At 40.1% G+C, this 24,011-nt stretch overlaps 1 protein-coding gene across 1 annotated transcript in view; it reads right to left on the bottom strand.

Annotated features, from left to right (window-relative positions):
• The window catches only part of LOC149282502 (putative acyl-CoA dehydrogenase 6), a 66,055-nt gene that overhangs the window by 41,054 nt on the left and 990 nt on the right, over window positions 1-24,011 (bottom strand). Inside the window, exon 2 of the mRNA XM_089498085.1 lies at window positions 8,203-8,323. Coding sequence (XP_089354211.1) covers window positions 8,203-8,323 — 121 coding nt within the window. The remainder of the gene's footprint in view (window positions 1-8,202; window positions 8,324-24,011) is intronic.

The following is a 24,011-nucleotide window of genomic DNA, read 5'->3' as shown; positions in this document are numbered from 1 at the left end:
GACGACTTGTTGCTGCACTTTCTTGAGTGTTTTCTGCCACCTCTGCGATACCTTTTAGTTTGTGCTTGTTGCGTTTGGGTTTTCGATAATATGACCCAAAATATATAAACTGAGGATTCCATCACAAGCATTTTAGCTATGGATTGGCACATGGAACCTAAACAATGTAAGACAGATAAAGGTTTCTCTGGATTGAAATTAAAGTGATATACACATTTAATACTGCACCATTTTTAATATCTCCTCTGTGCTTGGACTTTTTCTTTACTACTCGTTTTTACCTACACTTCCCCTAGGAAAACAAATCTCTTCTGGATTCCAGTAGCACATCACAGACTCAAATTAACCATTCCTCTCGGGATCTCTCACTCTCTCTTCTAATTCACCCCAGGAACTGCCTGGAAAATTCTGAATTTGCATACTGATCCCATCTCACAACTTGAAGTTCAATATATACATGGCTGTCTCCTCTATCCTCAATTCTTTATCACTGGCATAAAAAAACACCCACCTATTCTGGGACAGAGAGAAGGCATCCTGCAAGAAATTACACCTGGGAGGTAAATTAGTTTTTTTTAATTTAACTTGTAATATACAGAATTGTTAAAGCTAAATGTGATTAAGATTTTTAAACTAAGTAAAGTTTGCTTACTCATTTTCTAAAGATTTAAAAAAACCGATTTATTGCTTCTCTAAGGAAGTGTTGACTTTTTGTAACAGCACTGACAGCTTAGAGACCATCTGGTCCCCATTGCATGAGCACTGCTCTAAGAATTCTGTGAAGAACCCTAGGGAAACTCATTTATTGTGAGGACATGTTGGGCCCGGTGTCTGTGAACAATGTGTGAAAACTTCGGCCAAGCTACTTAAGTTATTATTATATTGAACCTTTAAAAAGTATTTTAGAAGAAAATAGTTGCTTTAAAGTACCGGTAACTATTTTTTCTTTTTTTTTTTTTCCCTGTGCCATGCAGGGCTTTGCTATGCATAGGGCTCTAGTGATTCCTTATAATACTAATAATTTTTTTTTTTTTTTTAAATAAAATTTTAATGGTTTTCTGCATAGAGAGTGATTAAAGTCCTATTACTTTGTATTGGTTGAAATAATATAAGTTTTCCCTTCAAGGTACAGCCTAACAGATAAAAATCACATTCTCTTTAAATCATATGCATTTTTAAAAAGGACTTTATTTACAAAACAGAACAGAAGTAAACTGTGACATTACCACCGAGGCAGGAATATCAATTAAGCTAGTAAATTACAAGACTTTAACATTAATCATCAATCTGAAATTCCTATAACAATTACTGCCCCGTGGGGCTTAATCTGATATGCTAGAGAATAATAAGCAATTAGCCTACAACTAAAGTGCACAAAAATAATTTTATGTTATTGTCTTCAGGGAGAGGTGATTTTGTAACTTGATTTATGTTGTTTTTATAGTGCTAGGTCTTGTTCCCAAAAGAATATGATCTTAGAAACGTATAACACTGGCAGAGTTCATAGAGGTAAACATCTAATAAAACATACTTAACTATATAATAAGATATAAAATCTGATTATATGTTGTTTCCTATAATATTAAATTATTAATAGCAAAATACTAAAAAGCTCAGGTATTACATGGCTTTCTGGAAAGTACAGGAACACCATAGGGAATTACCTTTATATAGACAAATAAGCAGTGACCAATTGGCCCATTTAGTGGTCTGCTCATTTTGAATCATGTTTACTTATACATTTTTTAGGATAGCTTCAGGCACATTTAAAGATTAATAATTTTTAACCTAACACTCCTTTTACCTAATGTCAAAAAAACAATAGCAATATATACATAAAGTGGACGGTGGTGGCAATAGGGGTAGTAGACACAATAGCCCCCTGGGTTGGCCTGAGTTAAAGCTTTGGGCCACTACTTGAAGCCTTTGTTTTGTGTTTTACTTGTAATTCCACATACAGCCACCAGGGTGACTGTTGGATCCTTTTATATGCTTTCTTTTCATGGAGTTTCCTATGAGTTACTTTTCTCTAAATGTGTTTTTGATGGGACTTGACGGCACATATACAGCATTTTGTCTGCCAAATACTTCTTTGTGCTGCTCTTCTACTGTCGTCACTTGACTGGACACATCTAGGAATATCTAGATCTTTGTGTATTTAAGACTTTAGGGAAAATGTAACTTTAAAAAAATATTTCATATAATGCAAATCCTTTATCATTAATCTCAGGATAAGTTATTAAAGGAAATTCCATTACTTGTTAATTGTTCTTTAACATTCAGATATAAGGGATTGCTACACAGACTCTTTATGCATGACTGGAAATTACCATATGTTCCTTATTACATACTGTTTTATTGTCAGGAACTATGGTTACCTATTTCATGCTTACTGCCCAAAATGTAAATCAGCTCTAAGTGAACTGAGCCCTAGTTATACAACGACAACAAACAAGGCTTTCCATTTTAACCAGTTAATGGTCAATGGAATTAAGGAGGAAATATCATTTTAGATAAAATTGTCAGCAAGTATTCCATTAAGTAGATTTAATACTACTTTAAGTGATTTTCTTCAGAAACTGTCCTTTTCCCCAACAGTGAAAGTAGTTGAGGCCTGTACTGTAAATATAATATTTTATGATATTAGAGGTCTGCAGATAGTAGATTTCCAGCAACTATATCACACTTCAAATATCTGTAATTTCTGCTACTTTTCCCATTGCCATTTCTGTCACAAGTTATTGGTAGTTTACATAAATAAACCTATTCATATTAAAGCTGCGATGGTGACAATTCTCTATTTAAATCTACCGTGTTTAGAGGGGCAAATGTGACCTTTATCTTATCGTCTTTATCGAGGTAGGGAAATTCAACGAGCTTATAATTACTGAAGTATTGTTTGAGTGATATTATAATCACACCAGACAGCAACTCAATAATTACAACTCGTTTAACAAAAACAGATTAAGAACACTTTTTCTTTTCATTAAGAAATGATCTAACTAATTCCCTGTTTATAAAGACTGCTGATTATATGACAAAATAAAAGTGGTCACACTGCCTGATAATTTTACCTGTTTAAAGAAAAATTGCTGATTCACATTTTTCTAAAAAAAAGTTCCTTTCAATTTTGAAAGCGTGCTCCCATAAAAATTAACTATTAATTATTACAAAATAAATTTGTCTGTTTTTAATGTTACCGGAATATCCACTTTGCAGCATGAGGTGGTCAAATGACAGCTGCGACAGAGGTCCATGGTGCAGCTCCCAGGGCTGGTCAGGGAAGATCAGATGATCTCAACAAAGTAACACTTATTGAAAACAACCCAACAAAAGTAAACAAAAGATGATGTGCAGAATAGATCATTCTTTTGGCTTAAGGTTTAGCCATCTGCTGACACAGTTTGGAACGCTAACACATTTATGTACAATTTTTTTTTTTTTACCGTCAACAAGCTTAGTGTCCATTACATTAACAACATTAACGTGAACCTGCGCTCATATTGTAAATTTTATTTTTATATGAAAAAAACAACAGAACATAAGAGGCAAGAACAAGATACGCCACAAAAGCATCAAAGCATTTTTTCAATTCATATTTTGCGGAACTATTCATGTATGCAAGTCAGAATTTTGTTAAAGGAACAGTCATGTATTATATATATATAACTGGCTGAGGCCAATCGGTTGCTTAGTCAATGTCGACCATCCCATAGACTTAAACATGGTTTTGGATGAGAAGGTGGGAGGTTAGAGGTCAGTGCATGAGAGGAAAGTAACATAGTAGCAAAGCTCTTAGCTAGGACCAAAGTGAATCCGGACTATATGATATTGGAGACCCTTGGAGAAGCTCGAGAAAGTGAAAAATGCTCCCAAACGGCCTCCACACGAAGCTGTGCCTCAGAATATGATATCATGTCCCAGTGTTCTGTTTCAATGCGTCACCAGGTTCTGCTCCAGCCCCCGCCTGTGAGTGGTAGACCAGCCATTGCCCTGATACCTTTGTCCTTATACACCCCCTGTCCTTCAGGAGCACTGCATGCAAGCCTTAAGAAGAACTTTGTACGCTTACATTTAGGTACAACCTAATCCATCCTGCTCCTACAATTGCTGGAGAGAGGGTTGGGGTGGTTTGAGAGGGGTATTGTGTTTATTATTACTGTACATGTTATAACTCTTTTACTACTGCTGGCTTTAATACACATGGGTATCTAATCTTGCATCTGACTGTCACTAATATTTTAAAGGCCCTGGTTGGGGAATTATATAACCTATATTCTATGTTTCTAGCCAGATGGACATATCTCCATCAGTTAAAGAACCCCAATCTCGCTAAGGCGGTGACCACAGAAGAGCTGTGACACATCCAGCTGTAAAGCGGTTACATATATATCTGCATATACTGTCCTCCCTATGGGAAATACTCTACCATGAAGTCCTTCGCTGATCTCAAGAAGCAGGTATGACCATATTATACAAAATAAGGTCACACAAATACTAATCAGTTACCATGAAAAACTGAATTAAATGACATGCATAAGCTTGAAAACTTTGAATTACAGATTCTAGTAATTATTTTCATAATTTCAGAAGCTATTGCAGGTTTTTTTCACAGCTTTGCCATTTGGGGCACATGCAGAGTCATAGATTTTACATATACATTTATCGCTATGGAGGCAGATTTTCCTGGCTCTTAATTTGTTCCAGTGCCTTATGTCCTTACTTACATGTCTCTGCCTGGAATTGAAACTAGGATTGTTTTGACATCAGAGTATTTATGTATATAAAACTTCACATGACATCATATATAACATTATTAAGAAGAAGGCTCATTATTTTCTCTCCATGATGGAAACTGTGCCAAGACATTAAAATGAAATAGGTCATAAACCCTACAGAGTTTATGGGTGAGTGTGCAGCTTTGGTAACCCACTTTCATATATGAGATCAATGGGGAAAATGGCATTTGAGCTTTTTATAGGACTAACTCTTTAAAGGAGCAGTTAAAGACCAATTTAAAGCGCTCTGTTACATAGATCACTATAATTTAGGACGCTGTGTCTGGGAAATCATTTTCAGACAGCATTTTATGTCACCAGCATGAAGTTACTTAACTGAACTAAATATGTGTTTAGAGCACATTTAGAAAATGCTTCGGCGCAACACACATTTCTAACACTGAAACAAATAATATCTTCGATATTAAAATTATAAACCAAAGCATTCAAATAAAACATAACATAAAAATGTACTTAACATTAGTGTAATAATTGCAAACTTAAATTACACCCCTCTTTGTGTATAGATCACATAGTGATGGTTTCTGACAAACATCTACACGTAGTAGCAAATGTGGTTATATATACACCAGCGGTCAAAAGTTTGGAGTCACTTAAAAATTGCCTTGTTTTTGAAAGAAAAGCAAATTTTTCTGTTAAAATAACATGAAATGGATCAGAAATACAGTGCAGACGGTGTTAATGTTGTAAATGACTACTGTAGCTGGAAACGGCTGTTTTTTAATGGAATATCTTCATAGACATACAGAGGCCCTTTATCACTCCTGTGTTCCAATGGCATGCTGCGTTGGCTAATCCAAGTTTAAGTTTAAAAGGCTAATTGATCATTAGAAAACCCTTTTGCAATTATGCTACAGCTAGAAATTTCCTTGCTTTCCACGGTTAAGTGACCCCAAACTTGTGATCCAAATATTTGTAAATAACATGCTATGCTGTATGCATTTTGGTAACACATGTTAAATACTGAACAGAGGGCAGACATATAATTTGACTTTTTGATTAAAGGGACAGTTCAGCCCCTACATTTTTTAAGATACACTGAAGTTAATTTCGTATAGTTAGAAAATGAGACTAGATAGATAGATTTAGATTTTCTTCCAAAAATGTTTCGGAGACAAGAGTGATTTCAATCCTGCTTATCATTCTATTTAGGATTCTGCCCTGCGTGTGATCCTCTTTCATCTGTAATCCGATGCACACTTAGCCTTGTCAGCATTTTCTAAACCACCAGCAGATGGGTTCTGGAATATAACTGGGTTAGACTTCTGTGTTCCTGCAATATTTCTAGGGCCTTAGAATAAACTATTCATATTGGTAACAGCAGTTGACTAATCTGGATATTTGGATTAAACTTTTAACAATCAGTAACAGCATGTACTATTCGGTGTATGTGTAATAATCAGTGTGAATCAATGGTGTCTCAACAGACCCTCGACTGCAGGATTCACCAAGCCAACACTTAAGCTAATTAAGAGTACCGTATTGGCCAAAATTTAGGCCGCACTTTGCCCCCCTATACTGGGGGTCTAGCGCCCGACGCCCGGGACATGCAGTTCCGGGGGCCGGGTAGGCAGCAGGGTTAGGATACAGATCCCCCGCAACGCTGCAGGGGACCTGCATCCTACTCTGATACCCTGAGACAGCCTCCCCTCTCAGCACTTTTCACGGGGGGAGTGCCAGCGCGGAAGGTTGTCTAAGCGCATCGCCTCCGCTGCCGGCACGTCTGCACGATGTGTTTAACAATCTCCCTTGCCGGTACTTCCCACGGGGGAGTCCCTGCAAGGGAGATTGTTAAAGCACATCGTGCAGACGTGTCCAGTGCAGAGGTTGTTTATGCTTGCATCGCCACAGCCGGTGAACGTCTGCGCGATGTACGTTAACAATCTTCCTTGACAGTACTTCCCACGGCGGAAGTGCCGGGACCGGAAGTTGAATATGCGTTATGCGTAGATGTCCCCTGTCGGCTCTGCAAGACCCCGTGGAGTCTGCACCAGTAAGTCTGGCGGGGGGGGGGGGACATCTTGGGGACAGAGTGGCAACATATCCCGGGGGGATAGAGTGGCAGCATATCTCGGGGGGGGGTAGAGTGGCAGCATATCTCGGGGGGCACATCTTGGGGGCAGAGTGGCAGCATATCTCGGGTGCAGCATATCATAACTTTTAGGGTGCGGCCTATATTCGGGTGCGGCCTATATTCCAGCCAATACAGTATATCACGGTTAAACATATCGCCTGCTTGGAAAATAGGTGGGGGTAGGCAGTGGACCAAATATGCAAGGGGGACACCACATGAACTTAAAGCTGTCACATATGACATATGAAGGCTGGGTAGGCATAGCCTCCAACAGTCCTGACAACTGGGTTTATATTCCTGATGCTGGCCATTTCTCAACAAAAGATATCATTTTTAGCTCGTACAGTGCCCAATTAGGTGGAGTATTATAATAATAATGTTTAATCACAATTCAATACATAGGTAAAAAGTCCTATACAATCGTGTGTGTTTAGGGGATGTGCCATGCATTCAGGGGGTGTTTAGTGTACATATGGGGTGCATGAGTACTGAATATAGAACACATGTTGGAGATGTACAGTATTTATGCTCTGTGTAAATAAGAGAAATGTAAAAGTTTTGTAGAAGCTCTGGTATCAGATGCTGTATAATCCAATGCTCCTGTGCCTTACTAGTTAGTGATCCCAAAGTTTGAAAAGACTCTTACATATGAGCTGGGTAAAAGGGTTATAACACATGTGGTATAGATAACTTTGGTATTATAGAAAAACAGCTCAAAGACTTACTTTGCAGAGAAGCTATCACCAGAAACATATGTTTTAGTTTTTTTTTTTCTTAAAACATACTTCGCATAGTGTAGTATACCATTTTATTTCATTTAAGTTCCTATTGTGTACTTACAAAAGAAAAAGAATATGGCTTGTGATAAGCCTACAATTAAGTCTACACTTGGCCTGCAAAGAACCCTATAATACTAATATAATGATATTTTTTTTTTTACCTGAAACACATCTGTAACAGCTTTCAAGCCACTTTCTGTAACATAATGAATTGATGATGCCACTGTTTTTTTGTTTTTTTCCTGGCTGTGAAGTGTTCACAGACAGCCGGAATTCTGAAATCCTGTTGTAACTGTATTTATGTGTTATAAGCATTTGTGTGTTTATCATTGTGTCTAAATACATGCAGTTGTTCCACTCAGTGAACATCATCAGGATGCTCGTAGACAGAGAGCTTCTCATTTAAAGTCTATACATGGTAGGTGTTTACGATTGCCTCATGTCTCTAAACATATGGTATATATGCTTTTTATACTTATAACATTAAGTGACATGTCTCCAATTGTGTGATCTATGCTGGAAATCACTGAAAAGCGAGGTCATGTCTTACCTGTCGGTTTACTCACGCCTAAAATCCCAGCCTGGCCAAGTATCTTGAAGACATGGTGTGCTGGAAACTGTTCAGCTTCTTCCCATTGCTCCACATAAGGGTTAATTTCAGTGTCTATAATCTACAAAATAAGATGAGATTAGACACCACACACATTAATTCAATTCCTTTATCATACAATATATAGACATAAATACTGGGACACCCGACCATTACACCAACAGGGACTTCTATGTCATCCTTATTCTAAATACATAGACATTAATATGTAGTTGGCCCCCCCTTTGCAGCTATAATTATATATATATATATATATATATATATATATATTATTCCATATATTTTAGATAATTAATGCCATGAACAGCCTTTATGGCACTGTCCATGTGTCTGGAATTCTATGTGCATATATTTGTTTCCTTCTTTTAGGTGGTATGCAGTGCACATACATCATCATCCACTATAAGGCTTTAAGAAGTATATTGTCTGTATGAGGTACATATATTTAATTGTCCTTCGTTGAGCCTGACGGACAATTATCTCTGAGAATTATCAGTGATACACTAAACAAGTAGTACACAAGGAAACTTAGATCCCGCACATTCTCTTTTTTATGTCTATTTTAATCAACGTGACATCCTATTACAGTAATGCCCTTTTCTATCCTCTTATTGCTGAAGAAATTCTATTACTACAACGGAAGGTAATTGCAATGGACCAAGGTTCAGAGTGCATGAAGCAAGTATGATTTGGAGCATTTCTCAGAGAAGACGACATACCACAGAGATTTTCACAGACAATTGTCTACAAAGACACCTTAATGGCTGTTTTTAGTTTGTAGTGTTTTTTCCCAAACACTGCCATGTGATATTCATTATAATCATGAATATATACATAGTTGTTAAAATATGTTGCGCCCTTACACATACAACTTCAACATAAGGTCCCCTAACATGTCATTGAGAATACAAACAAAGAATTTGTAATGAGGAAATAAAAGAAAAAGGACCGTTAGGGACAATCAGCGGAAGCATTTTTTAAATTTCATGTTGATTGTTTCACATTTACAATTTTGCTTTTCATTATACGGCCCTTTATCTGATAAAGCGCCAGCAAAATAATCAGTATGTGTCATGATCCTACCCAGGCTGCGGAGCTGCATATCTCACTCTTGTTTCAGTTTCCCTGTTTTGCTTGAATCCATTCCTGGATTTCCTTTTTCTGTGTTCTGATCTCCCATTCCTTGCTTCTGCTTCAGCTCTTTGCTTTTGCTTTGTATCCTTTATAAGGTGTGTCCCTCCTGTGTGTTCTGTTTGTCTCAGTCTGCAGTCTAAAGGTATGTCTCAGTGCTATGTGTTTGGTTTACATGTTTAGTTTGTTTCGTACCTCTGTCTGCAGGGATTAGCGTTAGGACCCACAGTCATTGGAGTACTTTGGCGTAGTGGTGGGCTAAGCATACTATGGCCATAAGATGTGACGGAATCTCCAATAGTTATCATACAGTCCTAGGCTAGTTTCTGTATTTGTGTATCAGTCTGTCCCTTATCCCCGGTAGAGGGGTGTCCTGTCCTGTTCATGTCTTGTTCCATGTAGTGCCCTGTACATGTATCTTGTCTATTATGTTTCTTGCCTGGTCTCCCTATTCCTTGCTTGTTATGTTTCTTCTATAACCTCTGCTTAGCTTCCACACTCCCAGCCTGCAGCATCCTGCACATGAGTCTTGTGTAATGTATCATGCCTGTTCCAGGGAGCCTGCAGGATTTAACTTCGTTCTGGACTACATCCGCTGCTATATCTGGGCGCTGGTGTGTGGCTGCACAACCCTAGATGCTCATCACCCGTGTGAGTGCAGTCGCCCCGCACCAGGCCCTGTCCTGAGACTCCGCTACGGCATACTGAACTCCTGAACTCCATCTTTGGGCGCGCTGGGTCATTATAGTCGTCCGTATGGACCCAGTTTCCTGACAGTATGAAACAAAAGCTGCCCTGCACATGGGAAAATGTATGTCGTCAAAGATTATTCGATATAAATAATTCTCTGTTATGTTTAGGGCTGCAACTAACGATTATTTTAATAATCGATTAGTTGGCCGATTATTTTGTCGATTAATCGATTAATCGGATAAAAAAATACATTATTTTAAATTGAAGAAAAATTGCAATAAAAAACGTACAATTTACACTTTCATCTCTTTATTGTAATGGCCTCTCTCTCTCTATTCACCTTCTTATTTTACTGACATAATAATAAAAGCTACAAGAACCCAAACAGTGTTTCTCAAACTAGGTTTTAATACAAAGTTATTAGTAAATATTAATGTTAACTATTTTTCATATTTAATAAAAACTGAGAAAAAAGCCTTGTTTACATTTTTTTTATTTACCAAACTGCCCCCAGTTATGCACATCTGACCCCCAGCTTGCCACTCTGCCCCCATATATGCCTTATACCTCTTATATGCCAGATTCCGCTGTGCCCCTGATATGCCTTATACTCCTTATATGCCAGTGATATGCAACTGAGCCTTCTGATATACCTTTTACCCCCAGATTTGTTTTATGCCCCCCTGATATGCCTAATATCGATATGCCTTATACCCCCTATATGCCACTGAGCCCCCTGATACCTTTTACCCCAGATATGTTTATGCCCCCTGATATGCCTATATGCCCTGAAATTCATAATACCCCCCATACACCACTATAACTCACCCATACACCACTCTGCCTCCTCCCCCTCCCATACACCACTCTGGCTCCTCCCCCCTCTCATACTCCACTCTGCCTCCTCCCCCCTCCCATACATGACTTTGGCTCCTCCCCTCCCATACATCACTTTGCCTCCTCCCCCTCCCATACTCCACTCTGCCTCCTCCCCCTCCCATACTCCACTCTGCCTCCTCCCCTCCCATACATCACTTTGGCTCCTCCCCTTCCCATACTCCACTCTGCCTCCTCCCCCCTCCCATACTCCACTCTGCCTCCTCCCATACACCACTCTGGCTCCTCTCCCTCCCATACTCCACTCTGCCTCCTCCCCCCCTCCCATACTTCACTCTGCCTCCTGTGAACCTCCGTTGCTGACAAGACACCAGGGAGCCGGGTAGAGAGGCAGAGTGGCGTATGGGAGGGGGAGGAGCCAGAGTGGTGTATGGGAGGGTGGCTCCCATACACCGCTCTGCCTCTCTACCCGGCTCCGTTACTGAAGGCACTTTCCCTGCAGCTTCATAGAAGCCTCAGTGTAAGTGAAGGTGAGTAACGGAGGCTGTCAGTAATGGAGCCGGGTAGAGAGGCAGAGTGATGTATGGGAGGGGGGAGGAGGCAGATGGGAGGGGGGAGAGAGACGGAAGTGAGAGACCGGCCGACAGTGAGGAGAATCCAGGTCCCCTGCAGCGTTGCGGGGGATCTGGATTCTAGTGTTATAATCCGATCTCTATTTGAGGTCGGATTATATAAGGAGAGGAGTTTTTCAGAGCATTTGCTCTGAAAAAAACCTCTTTTTTTAATCGATAAAAATCTATTCGATTAATCGATAATGAAAATCGTTGACAACGATTTTCATTATCGATTATTATCGATTTTATCGATTAGTTGTTTCAGCCCTAGTTATGTTCACAGTGTAATAATCAACATAAATATAAACACAGCAGCCCCTCATATTAATATATCCCCGGGATCACTGTGTTTGTATAAAAAACAAACAAAAGAAAACCAAAACAGTAAAAATTCAACAAAAAGATTTGACTTCTTTGCTTGTTGTTGAAATTGAATAATACAAAATATATATAGTCTGTGAACTCTAATGGTACAGATCGTACGTCTTTATGCCCTTTGGTGCATTCAATTTGCCACCTATAAATGTATATCAAAAACAATATGTCGGTACCATTATATGTCTGACCACTACTGCAGTATATTGTGGCATTAGAAGGAAGCATATTTTGCCAGTACATTTATTTTAGGCAGTGGTCAAAATAAAGAATAAACCTCTAGACAGGGTTCAATATTTAACAGTGAAGCAGGTTATGTTGATTATTACTTGCTCTTCAACCCCGGATGATTAACCCTCAACTACTTCTACTCATCCCTACATCTTAGCTTTGCTCCCAGTCTAATACCACTTTATTTATTCAGTGTATAAATATCTGTATTATATATGAATACATCTTGAGAAGCTGATGAAAAAAAACATAGGGGGTCTCTAACGGGTGAAGCTTGTGATCTACTAGAAGTTTAAAGAATAGAAATAACCCCGTAAGGATGGCGGAAGGAGAAGGGAGAGAATATAACGAAAAGAAAATGGTCAGCTAATGCTGGCTCAGCCACAAGCTGACGCTCATCTCAGCTCCTGTGGACAAACTAAATAAACAATAAACAATGGTTTTTATTGACAAACAAAACACAGTTTTAATAAATGCATGTATTCTAAATACTATAACGGTGCAAGCAGCAGTTAAATGAATCAATGACAAAAAGGTACAGAGGTTGTTAGACCAGCAGAAGATTTGCCTGCATTACAGAATAAAATAAAATGTTTGACACCAAAATGTTCTAAACTCGTTTGCCTAAAGGCAACTTCAGCTTAATATGATGTAATATGCTCCTATACATTGTCTAATCTATAATCTTCCCACGTTACAATTAGATCGCAAAGCTCTTCTGTCTATTACTTCAGTTCCTCTGCAGCTAAAATAAAGATGTACTTACAATACGCAACACATAAATGCATAGAATACATTAAGTATGAATACACATAGTGTACATGTGTATCTCACACTCCAACTGTAGCTTCCCTACATAATTCAATTTCAGACTCCTCACTCTTTCTTCTTTTAAATCACTTTCAAATATAACGCAGTTATAGCCTAATCAGGGAACCTCCCAAGGTAGACTACGCAAAGCTGTCCCTCCTCTGGGAGTTAGCTTTATGAATGGTAGGGCTAGCCATGTGCATAACTGATGTCATTGGGTGGTCCCGCTGATGCCACTGGCAGTCCCTCTGTAAGGGGGAAATGGGCAGGGAGTGGGGTGTGCCAGGACCCCGCTCCCGTGACCCAGAGGTGTTCACGTATTACCCTGTGGAAGGTAGTGTTAGTGCGTTCCACCAAACATTGCTTCCCTGCCCAGAGAAAGGTGAAACTAACCCAGAGACCATGGAAAGCAAGGCTTCACCCACAGACTCTGGGTCAAACCTGATATGGTTTTACTCAACATCAGGAAAAAAGTAAATTATATATATATATATAAACACTATAGGTCCACATTATTCTCAGGTAGTACAACACAAATACAATTGTATTTTCACAGTTTTTGTACAAAGCAAACAAGCACCTTGACCAACATGCTTTCCTGAAAATGAAAATTGAACATGATTTATTGATAAATGATATCGCAAACAGTCCGCTTCATAAATCCATTGTAAATCGTGTTGTTCTCTATAGCATTCCATCCCAGTGACCTCCTGGCTTTTTCATTGACCCTGCATTATGTCTGGGAAGTAGAATTAGGAACCAGGTGATAAATTGATGTTATTCTGGTGGCCAAACGGGTCGACCCTGTTCAGGCAGATAAATAGAAAAATATCCGCCACGAGTTTCGTGTGATCTGTTTTATAAGTCTACTTTAGCACTGAAAAAGTCAGAATAAGGAGCCCAATCATACATATCTTTCATTATAGATACAGCTGGAGACCCCTGTGTTAAGAGTTTTGTTAATACGCCTGAATTGTATGTTTCAGTCTTCTTCCTACCCTTTTCTGTTTAGGTGTATACAGATTTACCCACTAAAGGACTGGTCATTTTTAATTTGGGTACCAACATTTATCATCTGCAACACTTTTATCAGCACAACTTTGCAAATATGCCTTATCATTCCACGTATTTTGATGTGCGATATTTTCAACAGGGCTAAACGAGACACTAACCCTATCCTGTCTGAGGAGCATGCGGCTTAATCATTACATAGCGTTACTGGGAGAAATGTAAATGTAATTTCTCTATAGTTAAAAACAGATTAAAAGAAAGAAAAATAGCTATCACTCAAAGCAGCTCTAGCGGGTGGTTTCATCACTAAAACATTTATCCAATTATGCTTGTACAGGATTCTAAGCCCGTGTTTCACTAATTCCAAATTGGAGGATTATCCTCAAAAGGTCAAAATTTTTTCAGAACAACACATTTTCAGCAAAACACAAAGAAGAAACGGCTCAAAACACAATGAGGTAATTTTGTGAGCTATATGCAGGCAATTAGAACAAAAGTAGACAGCTATGACGAGTTAATTGTTAAAGGGACATTCTAGCAACCATATACACTTTAATGCATATGATAGCTGAGTGGTCCCTTTAAATTTTTTAATGGTTTTTATAGGGTTCCTCCTGCGAATGCATGAAGGGATTCTGTTCGGCCAATGGGGTGTTCAACACCCGTGAGTTCCAGCAACGGCTCAGCAGGGGCTCGGAGTGCCACTGATTGGCTACATCAACATGTTAAGAGCAAACTAACACATATTTAGTAAAATTATAACATTCTGTGCCACTGCCTCTATGCTAAAACATGCCCCCTAACTGTGCCGATTTGAGTAGGACAGTCACGATTTTGGGACTTTGTCCCGCTTTGCAGGGGTGGAGGATGGGTGAGGGGAGAGCGGTACTCGCCTTGAGCACAGCTGCGAGGGGGCGCACAGCAAGCATGACTGTGCTGAGAAAAATGAAGTGGCGATGCAAGCGCGATGTAAAGTGCAATTGCTTGTATTGGTGAGTTCCGCAGGAGTTGGGAGGTATGCCATAAGAAAGTAAAATGTAAAAAAGGTATGAGTGTAATACATGTTCGAAGCACCTTCCAGCAATAACGGTAGAAAACAAAATGGTACTTTATATACACTATTCACACTGAGATACTGTAAAATTTAGCACTTTTCCCTATTGGCGGGGGTACAGAATTGTATGGCCTCTAAAGTTTCCTAAAATGTATATCTACATTGGTAGAATATATTTCTACATTAGTACATATACCTGGAGTTTTAAGGAAACCTTACGAGTTTCTAACACTAGAAGAGTAAGAGTTGCAATGGTGGCAAGAATGTTGGAAGGTAAGCGTTATATTTTTTGATTTCTACTAATTTTGACTTTGGTGAGTACATATAAGTATCATTCTACTAATAACGTCTGTTTCATTGTCTTTGTTTCTTTCTCGTTTCATAGGAATGAGTGATTAAGTGTGTTATATTAGGAGCAACAGTAAAGGAAAGAGATCATCATTTTAAAATATTTAATGGGAAAATGCAAAATGGCAAATAGGAAAAATCATGCCGGACATAAGGATTAAGATTAACAGGGAAAAAAGGCGCTCACATGGGATTGTTAATTCATCTTGAATCATTTCCTGGAAATATGATTTGTTACAATTATTAATGACTGATTATAATGATAGGATGTTTTTATATTTACATTGTTATATTATTTGCAATGATTTAAAGGACACTCACTCCATCCTATGCACTTTAATGCATTTGATAGCTGTGTGGTCCCTTTAAATTTTCACAAAAGCTTGGGGGTATTGTGCAGAATTACTACCAGTCAGCCCCGGTGCTGGCTCGACAAATGCTGGCCCTGTGTGCATGCACGACAAGCACTCCCATTGATTTCAATTTCAAGTAGCAAATCAATGGCAAGAAATCTCAGAAGAAGGGCGGATGCAGAAACAAGGATGCAGCTTCTAGGTAAGGTAAGTCCTTTTTTTCATTTTGAAGAATACATATTAAAGTACTCCCACAGTTTAAAGGGGGTGTTAGGGACATTAAACTGTCCCTTTAACATTCCAGTCACCATCCTGCGTCCCATCCCGGGTATTCTGCACATACATACATACCTGGGAAGGTCTCGGCTCCGGCTACCCGGAGCCTTCCCTTGCGGGACGCGGCCAGGACTGCACACTGACGTCGGCGGCGTTCCCACTGACGGCAGCGGGAAACACCCCCATGTAAAGAAAAAAAATGAGCCGGGAGCGGGGTGTGTCAAGACCCCGATCCCGTAAACCCGGAGAAGCAGCGCTCAACCGGTCAAACCCGGAGAGCTCCCAGGTAGGTGCACATACCGGCTCATACACAAATACTAGGCCCAGTTTTGCCATCTTCTGGCAGGCAGCAAGCCTGTGTCCATGCAAAATTATATGACGTGTGTATTACTGACCCTTGATGAAACAAAAGGAAATTAGATTTGAGAGTTAAATTTGAGTTACATTCTTAACACATAAATTTCCTCTAGGTTGCTTGACTATCACTTTTAAGAAAATCCACCAGGCCATTAAAATGCTTGGTTAAAGTTTAGAATCTGTCAGTAAAATTTTTGTTATAGTTTGAAATTGTGACATTAATTATGCATAGCACAAAGTTCAAAATCAAAACTGGCAATTTAGTGAATAAATCCCACAAATTTATTTTTTGTTTCCAAACTATCATAGGCATTGCTATATGAATTATTTTATGGTACTTTATGATGTGCTTAAACAGTAAATAGGATAATAAAAATGCCCATGCTCGCATGCCTTTAATATTTTTTATAATGTCACCAACATTTGAAGGTGAGATGAAGCAGACAGGATTAATACATATCACAGCAAAAGCTTTTCAAGACCACTTGCAGAACCTGGAGGATCAGCTGAATATGTAATCTTATTTTCTGTTTAGTCGATCCTATTTGGCATTTTCCACATTCTTGACTTTGTTTCTTCGAGAGATACCATTACATAAGTTATGGTGGGTAAAAGGTGATGGAAACCCTTCCACTTAAATTTAAGGGGTAGTAGAAGTATTATTAAACACTCATTAAACACTCATCTACAGACACCAGACAAGCCAGAAGGCTTGTTTTTCCCTCAGAAATCTCATGGTGCTTTCACAAGGGATTCTGGGTAGGCACATGCAAATAAGGTTAACAATTATCACCTTTGCCTCTATATCCACTTTATACACGGATCTAGGGCTGCAACAACTAATCGATAAAATCGATAATGAAAATCGTTGCCAACGAATTTCATTATCGATTAGTTGAATCGATTTTTATCGATTATTAAATGAGGGTTTTTTCAGAGCAAACGCTCTGAAAAATACCCCTCATTATATAATCCGTTTCAGTGACTCACAGCAGCAGCTCCTACTTACCAGCCCCTCCCTGTAATCACTGTGACAACTGGCCCCGCCCCTTCCTTCTCCCAGAAGGCCAGAACCACATGGCTGTGACCCTCATCTAACTGTAAGTATAAAATTAATATTTGGGCTGCTGAAAGTTAGGGGAGGTGGGGGTTAATTTAGGGGCAGTTATGGTTAATGGGGTGTTTAGGGTTAATTTAGGGGCAGTTATGGTTAATGGGGTGTTTAGTGTTAATTTAGGGACAGTTATGGTTAATAGGGTGTTTAGGGTTAATTTAGGGGCAGCTATGGTTAATAGGGTGTTTAGGGTTAATTTAGGGGCAGCTATGGTTAATGGTGTGTTTAGGGTTAATTTAGGGGCAGCTATGGTTAATGGTGTGTTTAGGGTTAATTTAGGAGCAGCTGTGGTTAATGGGTGTTTGGGGTTAATTTGAGGCAGTTTTGGTTAATGGTATGTTTAGGGTTAATTTAGGGGCAGTTGTGGTTAATGGGGTGTTTAGGGTTAATTTAATGATGAGGACTGAGGGTTAATTTTATTAATTTGTTAAAGTTAACTTAAGGTGCAGTTAGAGATAAAGGGGGGCAAACTAAGGGGAATCTAAATCCTGGGGCAGTGAAGATTAACCCAGTACTTATTTATAAAAGTATGGTCTGTGACTCTATGAGGGGACTATGAGATATCTGGGGGGTATAAGGCATATCTGGGGAGGACGGAGTGAGATATCTGGGGGTATAAGGCATATAGGGTATATAAGGCATATGTGGGGAGGGCAGTGTGGCATGTCTGGGGAGGACAGAGTGGTGTATCAGGGTGTATAAGGCAGATCTGGGGCCACAGTGGCATATCTGGGGGTAGAGTGGAGTGGCTTATCTGGGGGTAGAGTGGAGTGGCATATGTGGGGAGGGCAGTGTGGCATGTCTGGGAGGCAGTGTGGCATGTCTAGGGAGGATGGAGTGGTGTATTGGGGTATAAGGTGTATCAGGCACAGTGGCATATGTGGGGGTAGAGTGGAGTGACATGTGGGATGCAGCGTGGAGTGGCATATGTGGGAGGCAGCGTGGAGTGGCATATGTGGGAGGCAGCGTGGAGTGACATATGTGGGAGGCAGAGTGGAGTGGCATATGTGGGAGGCAGCGTGGAGTTGCATATGTGGGAGGCAGCGTGGAGTGGCATATGTGGGAGGCAGCGTGGAGTGGTATATTTGGGAGGCAGAGTGGCATATGTGGGAGGCAGAGTGGAGTGGTATATGTGGGGGGCAGCGTGGAGTGGCATATGTGGGAGGCAGCGTGGCAAGCCTGGGCTCAAACGTGCATAAATTGGGGGGGGGCTGGTTGCGAAATAAAGGCAAGAAATGCATTTTATCAAAGTTTTTTTATTATGCTGTTTGTATTTAATATAATTTGTTTATTACATTATTTTAAATAAATGAAAAATTTACATTCATTTTTTTTATCCGATTAATCGAAAAAATAATCGGCCAACTAATCGATTATGAAAATAATCGTTAGTTAGCAGCCCTACACGGATCCCTCTAAGGTAATTGCCCGCTGTACAAGACAGCCTTTAGACAAAACTCGGGAAGAGGTACAATAGCCAGATCACCACTCATGGACAACTCTTTCGTCCTTCATGGGATTCGTCAGCATGAGGTTGTGATACTGGCTTAATAGTTGAGGCTTGGGGTAGCTAAGAAATACCATTACATAAGTTATGGTGGGTAAAAGGTGATGGAAACCCTTCCACTTAAATTTAAGGGGTAGTAGAAGTATTATTAAACACTCATCTACAGACACCAGACAAGCCAGAAGGCTTGTTTTTCCCTCAGAAATCTCATGGTGCTGCCACAACCACAAGGGATTCTGGGTAGGCACATGTCTTGTACAGCGGGCAATTACTTTCAAGGGATCCATGTATAAAGTGGATATAGAGGCAAAGGTGAAAATTGTTAAACTTATTTGCATGTGCCTACCCAGAATCCCTTGTGGTTGTGAAAGCACCATGAGATTTCTGAGGGGAAAACAAGCCGTCTGGTGTCTTTAGATGAGTGTTTAATAATACTTCTTCTACCCTTTCATCGAGAGATAATGTCAGGGTCCATCATATCATATTCATCTGGCTGCACACAAAAATCTTACGAAGAAACAGCCAGTAAGCCGGTGTCTGTTGTATTCCTTGGATGTTTTTAACACATTTCCAAGTGTTTGTTACGTTCTACCTGTTTTTTTAAGGCCACAGATTTTGAAAAATACATGATTTATTTGCCATAGGTGTCATTGTGATGCTAGCTATACATTATATACTATTTTATAATAGAAAAATGTATACAGTCCAATTTGCCCAAGAGAAAAACATTGATACCTTTAATTCAGCCAATACAGAAAAATACAGGTATGTTCATTCCATTTGGCAAAGAGACCTCTGAGGTCAGAAAAGTTTACATATCTGTACGTATTTTTTTTTCCTTTTGGCACAATAAAAAGTTATCAACTGTGACTGAATGTTATTTATTGATTTATATAGCGCCATCATATTCCGCAGTGAATAGAATATAACAAGTACCACATCACATAACAACAATTTGGACTTACAGAAACAAAAGGCGAATACAGATGTGCTTTAATGAGCTTACAACCTAGAAGATACCACTGTGTTTTCTGACTTTGTTAATGTCCAGAAGGTGATTTGCATCTAATCAATGGAAAATATTATAATTTCATTTGGGTAAGATATGGATTATAACACGCAAAATGTCTTGCAGATCTGATATGGCAGAAAGTAACATATGTCCATTCAAGCTTCAGTAAATCCTAGTGATTAACAAGCTGATCCTGATTTATCAAGGAACAGGGGACGAGTGAAAATAATAAAATTAAGATATATCTACATTAAAGCATTTTCTTCAGTGTTGTAATACAACAACTACAAAAAAAACTAATCAGACACAATTACTATGAACATATTTAATAAAAAAAATAATGAGAAAGTACTAAACATGTCTTGGTCGTAAATATAAAACAAGAAAAGGGGGATAAGTATAAAAAGGTAACTGCTTGAAAGATAGTCATCACCTCACAAACCAATAGAATGTTCCTGCTCCTTGGACCATTTCATTAGTATCTATGGTGATATAACCTTCAATGCATTATAGATGCCACAAAATTCAAGATGGACATATCTTTTCTAAAAGGTTTTAGTTAGGGCTGAAACAACGAATCGATAAAATCGATAATAATCGATAACGGAAATCGTTGTCAACGATTTCCGTTATCGATTAATCGAGCGATCGATTCGTCGTTGGAGCACTCGGCTCCTTTTACTTACCTCCGCGAGCGTTGCCCCGTTTCTGCAGTCTCCGCCTTCTGCATACGTACGTGACGGATGTGACGCGCATCAAGAGTTTAATAAAGTTGTAGACTTGAAGCTTGAAAGTGGAACGAGTCCGTAGCGGAGGTAAGTATTCTTCATGTCTGTGGGAATGTCTGTGCGAATCGCTCTGTGCGAGTGGCTCTATTCGCACAGAGCGGCTCACCCTGCCCTGCATCCCCTGAAACCCCACCCCCACCCTGCCGTGGACCCCCACTCCGCCGTGGACCCCCACCCCCAGAATCGCTCTGTGCGAATAGAGCCACTCGCACAGAGCGAACCGCTCTGTGCGAATAGAACCGCTCTGTGCGAGTGGCTCCATTCGCACAGAGCGATTCTGGGGGTGGGGGTCCACGGCGGAGTGGGGGTCCACGGCAGGGTGGGGGTGGGGTTTCAGGGGATGCAGGGCAGGGTGAGTGTGGGTGCAGGGCAGAGTGGGGGTGGGGGGGCAGGCCAGGGTAGGAGACTGAGTGCAGGGCAGAGTGGGGGTGGGGATGCAGGGCAGGGTGTGAGTGGGGGTGGGGGGGGCAGGAGACTGGGTGCAGGGCAGAGTGGGGGTGGGGATGCAGGGCAGGGTGTGAGTGGGGGGGCAGGGCAGAGTGGGGGGGGCAGGAGACTGGGTGCAGGGCAGAGTGGGGGTGGGGATGCAGAGTGGGAGACTGGGTGCAGGGCAGAGTGGGGGTGGGGATGCAGGGTGTGAGTGTGGGTGCAGGGCAGAGTGGGGGTGGGGATGCAGGGTGTGGGTGCAGGGCAGAGTGGGAGACTGGGTGCAGGGCAGAGTGGGGGTGGGGATGCAGGGTGTGAGTGTGGGTGCAGGGCAGAGTGGGTGCAGGGTGTGAGTGTGGGGGTAGGGTGTGAGTGTGGGGGCAGGGCAGAATGTGGGGGCAGGGCAGAGTTGGAGACTGGGTGCAGGGGCACAGTGCAAAGTGCTGGGTGCGAAGTGCCAGGGCTGGGGCAAAGTGCTGGGTGCAAAGTGCCAGGGCTGGGGCAAAGTTTCTTGAACAGTAATAGTCCACCTCTTTTCAGAATGTTTGGGGTTATTTTGTTTCATAAATATTGTGTTTGGGTTTTTGTACTTTGAAAATATTGTTTTTTTATTACATCATAACAAAATAAGAATGTTAATGTAAATTTTAAGTTGTTTTTTAACATCCAGTTCATTAAATTATTTTAAATAAACTAAAAATTTGCATATTGTTTTTTTTATCCGATTAATCGATTAATCGAAAAAATAATCGGCCAACTAATCAATTATTAAAATAATCGTTAGTTGCAGCCCTAGTTTTATTACTACAAAGATGCGGGGTAGCAGAAATAAAAGCGAATGGACAAATCAATGAAGAACTAAGGAACCTATTTTTGTTTTTATGAATACAATTCATATGTATGGAGTTGCGTAATACCTGCAGCTAGTGGCACGGAGACTGTACAGATCCTCTGATCGTATGATCTCTCATACTCACCCTGCACGCTGTGTCTGACATCACTTCCTGTATGCTGGATCAGTCTGAACACTACAGGGAGGAAGAGAAAGAGCCCACTCTTACAGGTAAGTGGTGTGGACAGGGGCACAGGAAAGCCGTTTGCACTGGAAACCTGTTTTGGGGCAAAGATGGCAGGTTGTTTGGGGGCACTGGCGATCTCAGGATAAAAGATGGCACAAACAAGCTGTTTGGGGGCACTGACAAACTGATGCAAAGATTGGACAGACAGGCTGTTTGGGGGCACTGGCAATCTCTTTTGGGACAAAAGATCGCACAAACAAGCTGCTTGGGGACAGGAATAGCACTCACAAGCTGTATGGGGCAAAGCTAGCACTGTGGGACATGTTTCTTTGGGAAGTCAGGGGGGCGAGTTTTGCACCAGGTCCCTGTGGTTTCTAGCTACGCCCCTGGTCGCATAGAATTTCAGGTACATTCTTCCCTGGTTCAAAAAATAAAGTTTAAACTAATTAGAAGGATGGCTTTGATAGAAAATGGATGGACAGTTTGAGGGCCTTTTTTCTGACCACAAGTAACATGTCACATTAGAATATTTCTGATCTTAATTGTAAGAATACTGTGTAATATGAAGTGTTTTACAATTACATCAAACTTCATGGTTGATAAAAGATAACAGTGTGAACACATTATGTTCGAAAAAGTGTTATACAGATGCTCATTTTAATTTAGCATTTTTTCACATGTTATGGTCACCTTGCTTTTATGGCTAGTAGCCTTCGACTCTACAAACATCTATCTGAAGCTATTTCAGTAGCATTTGTAAGATATGAGGAAGATTACTGGAAAAATAATTTCACTTAACATATTCTCTATATGCATACTTCTGTTTCATATTCTATATTCATCATATTCTATATTCATCATTCTATAATATACTTCTGTGTGGTAGATTTTATTGTATTATTGAATTGTGTGTTTAAATGATTATTGTATTGAATATTTGTATTTGGACATTACAGACTTTTATATACCATTCCTTGTCAGACATTCAGATTCATAATTATTTCTCATTAACTGATTATAACACAGACCATCCAATAAACCGAGTGTGCATCCAGGTACATCAGTCAAACACCTGGGAGCCTGGGCCTGGGACAGCTGCCTCTTTTGCCTAGAGTTCCAAACTGGGTCAATTTGGCAGCCTGGAAATATAACTTACTGTTATGGTTCTTTGTGACAGTAGTGCTGTTTTTTTGCCTAAAAAACTTCTACTTCCAATTATCTTGATTGCGGCCATTCCCAGGAACCCTCTGGGTTTGCCTCGGAATCTTCGGGTGAATAGTTCCTTCCCTGGGTCTCTCGGTTACTTTCCTTCTTCTCTGAGCATGGGAGTGACATTTTGCTCATGCTCGTTCCCTGCCAGTTATGGCTAGTTCCCAGGTATTTCGGTAACCTTTTCTACTTATATACAGGTTTTAAGTATGTCAGTCTATGAACCTAACTTGATCATTAATGCTTGAGATTTGTTTCAATTGGATGTATCTGTTTAATTATTCTAAAACTGATCAAAACAAGCAACTAGGTTTTATAAAAAAAATGTACTATAAATAACTGCAAACACTAAAAGGGTATGTGATCTTATAGTTGCAAAATGATCATCTCCTGAATCCCAAAGGTCCCTGCACTTCATAGGTTCTCCAAGACAGGCTCTCCTGCAGATATTGCTAGAGTAGGTGCGACCGATAAATATAGCATATTTCTATTGTTTGCTGTCCAATTACTTTTATTATTAGACAGGAAATTCCACTAGAATCACAGGGAACTTCAGCAATGCTTCCAATATGAGTCATATCCCT

Source organism: Sceloporus occidentalis, unplaced genomic scaffold (genome assembly GCF_023333645.1).
Source record: "Sceloporus occidentalis isolate IW3139 unplaced genomic scaffold, rSceOcc1.0.p SCAF_113, whole genome shotgun sequence".
Classification (NCBI taxonomy): domain Eukaryota; kingdom Metazoa; phylum Chordata; class Lepidosauria; order Squamata; family Phrynosomatidae; genus Sceloporus; species Sceloporus occidentalis.
This window is presented reverse-complemented; position numbering and strand designations above follow the sequence as displayed.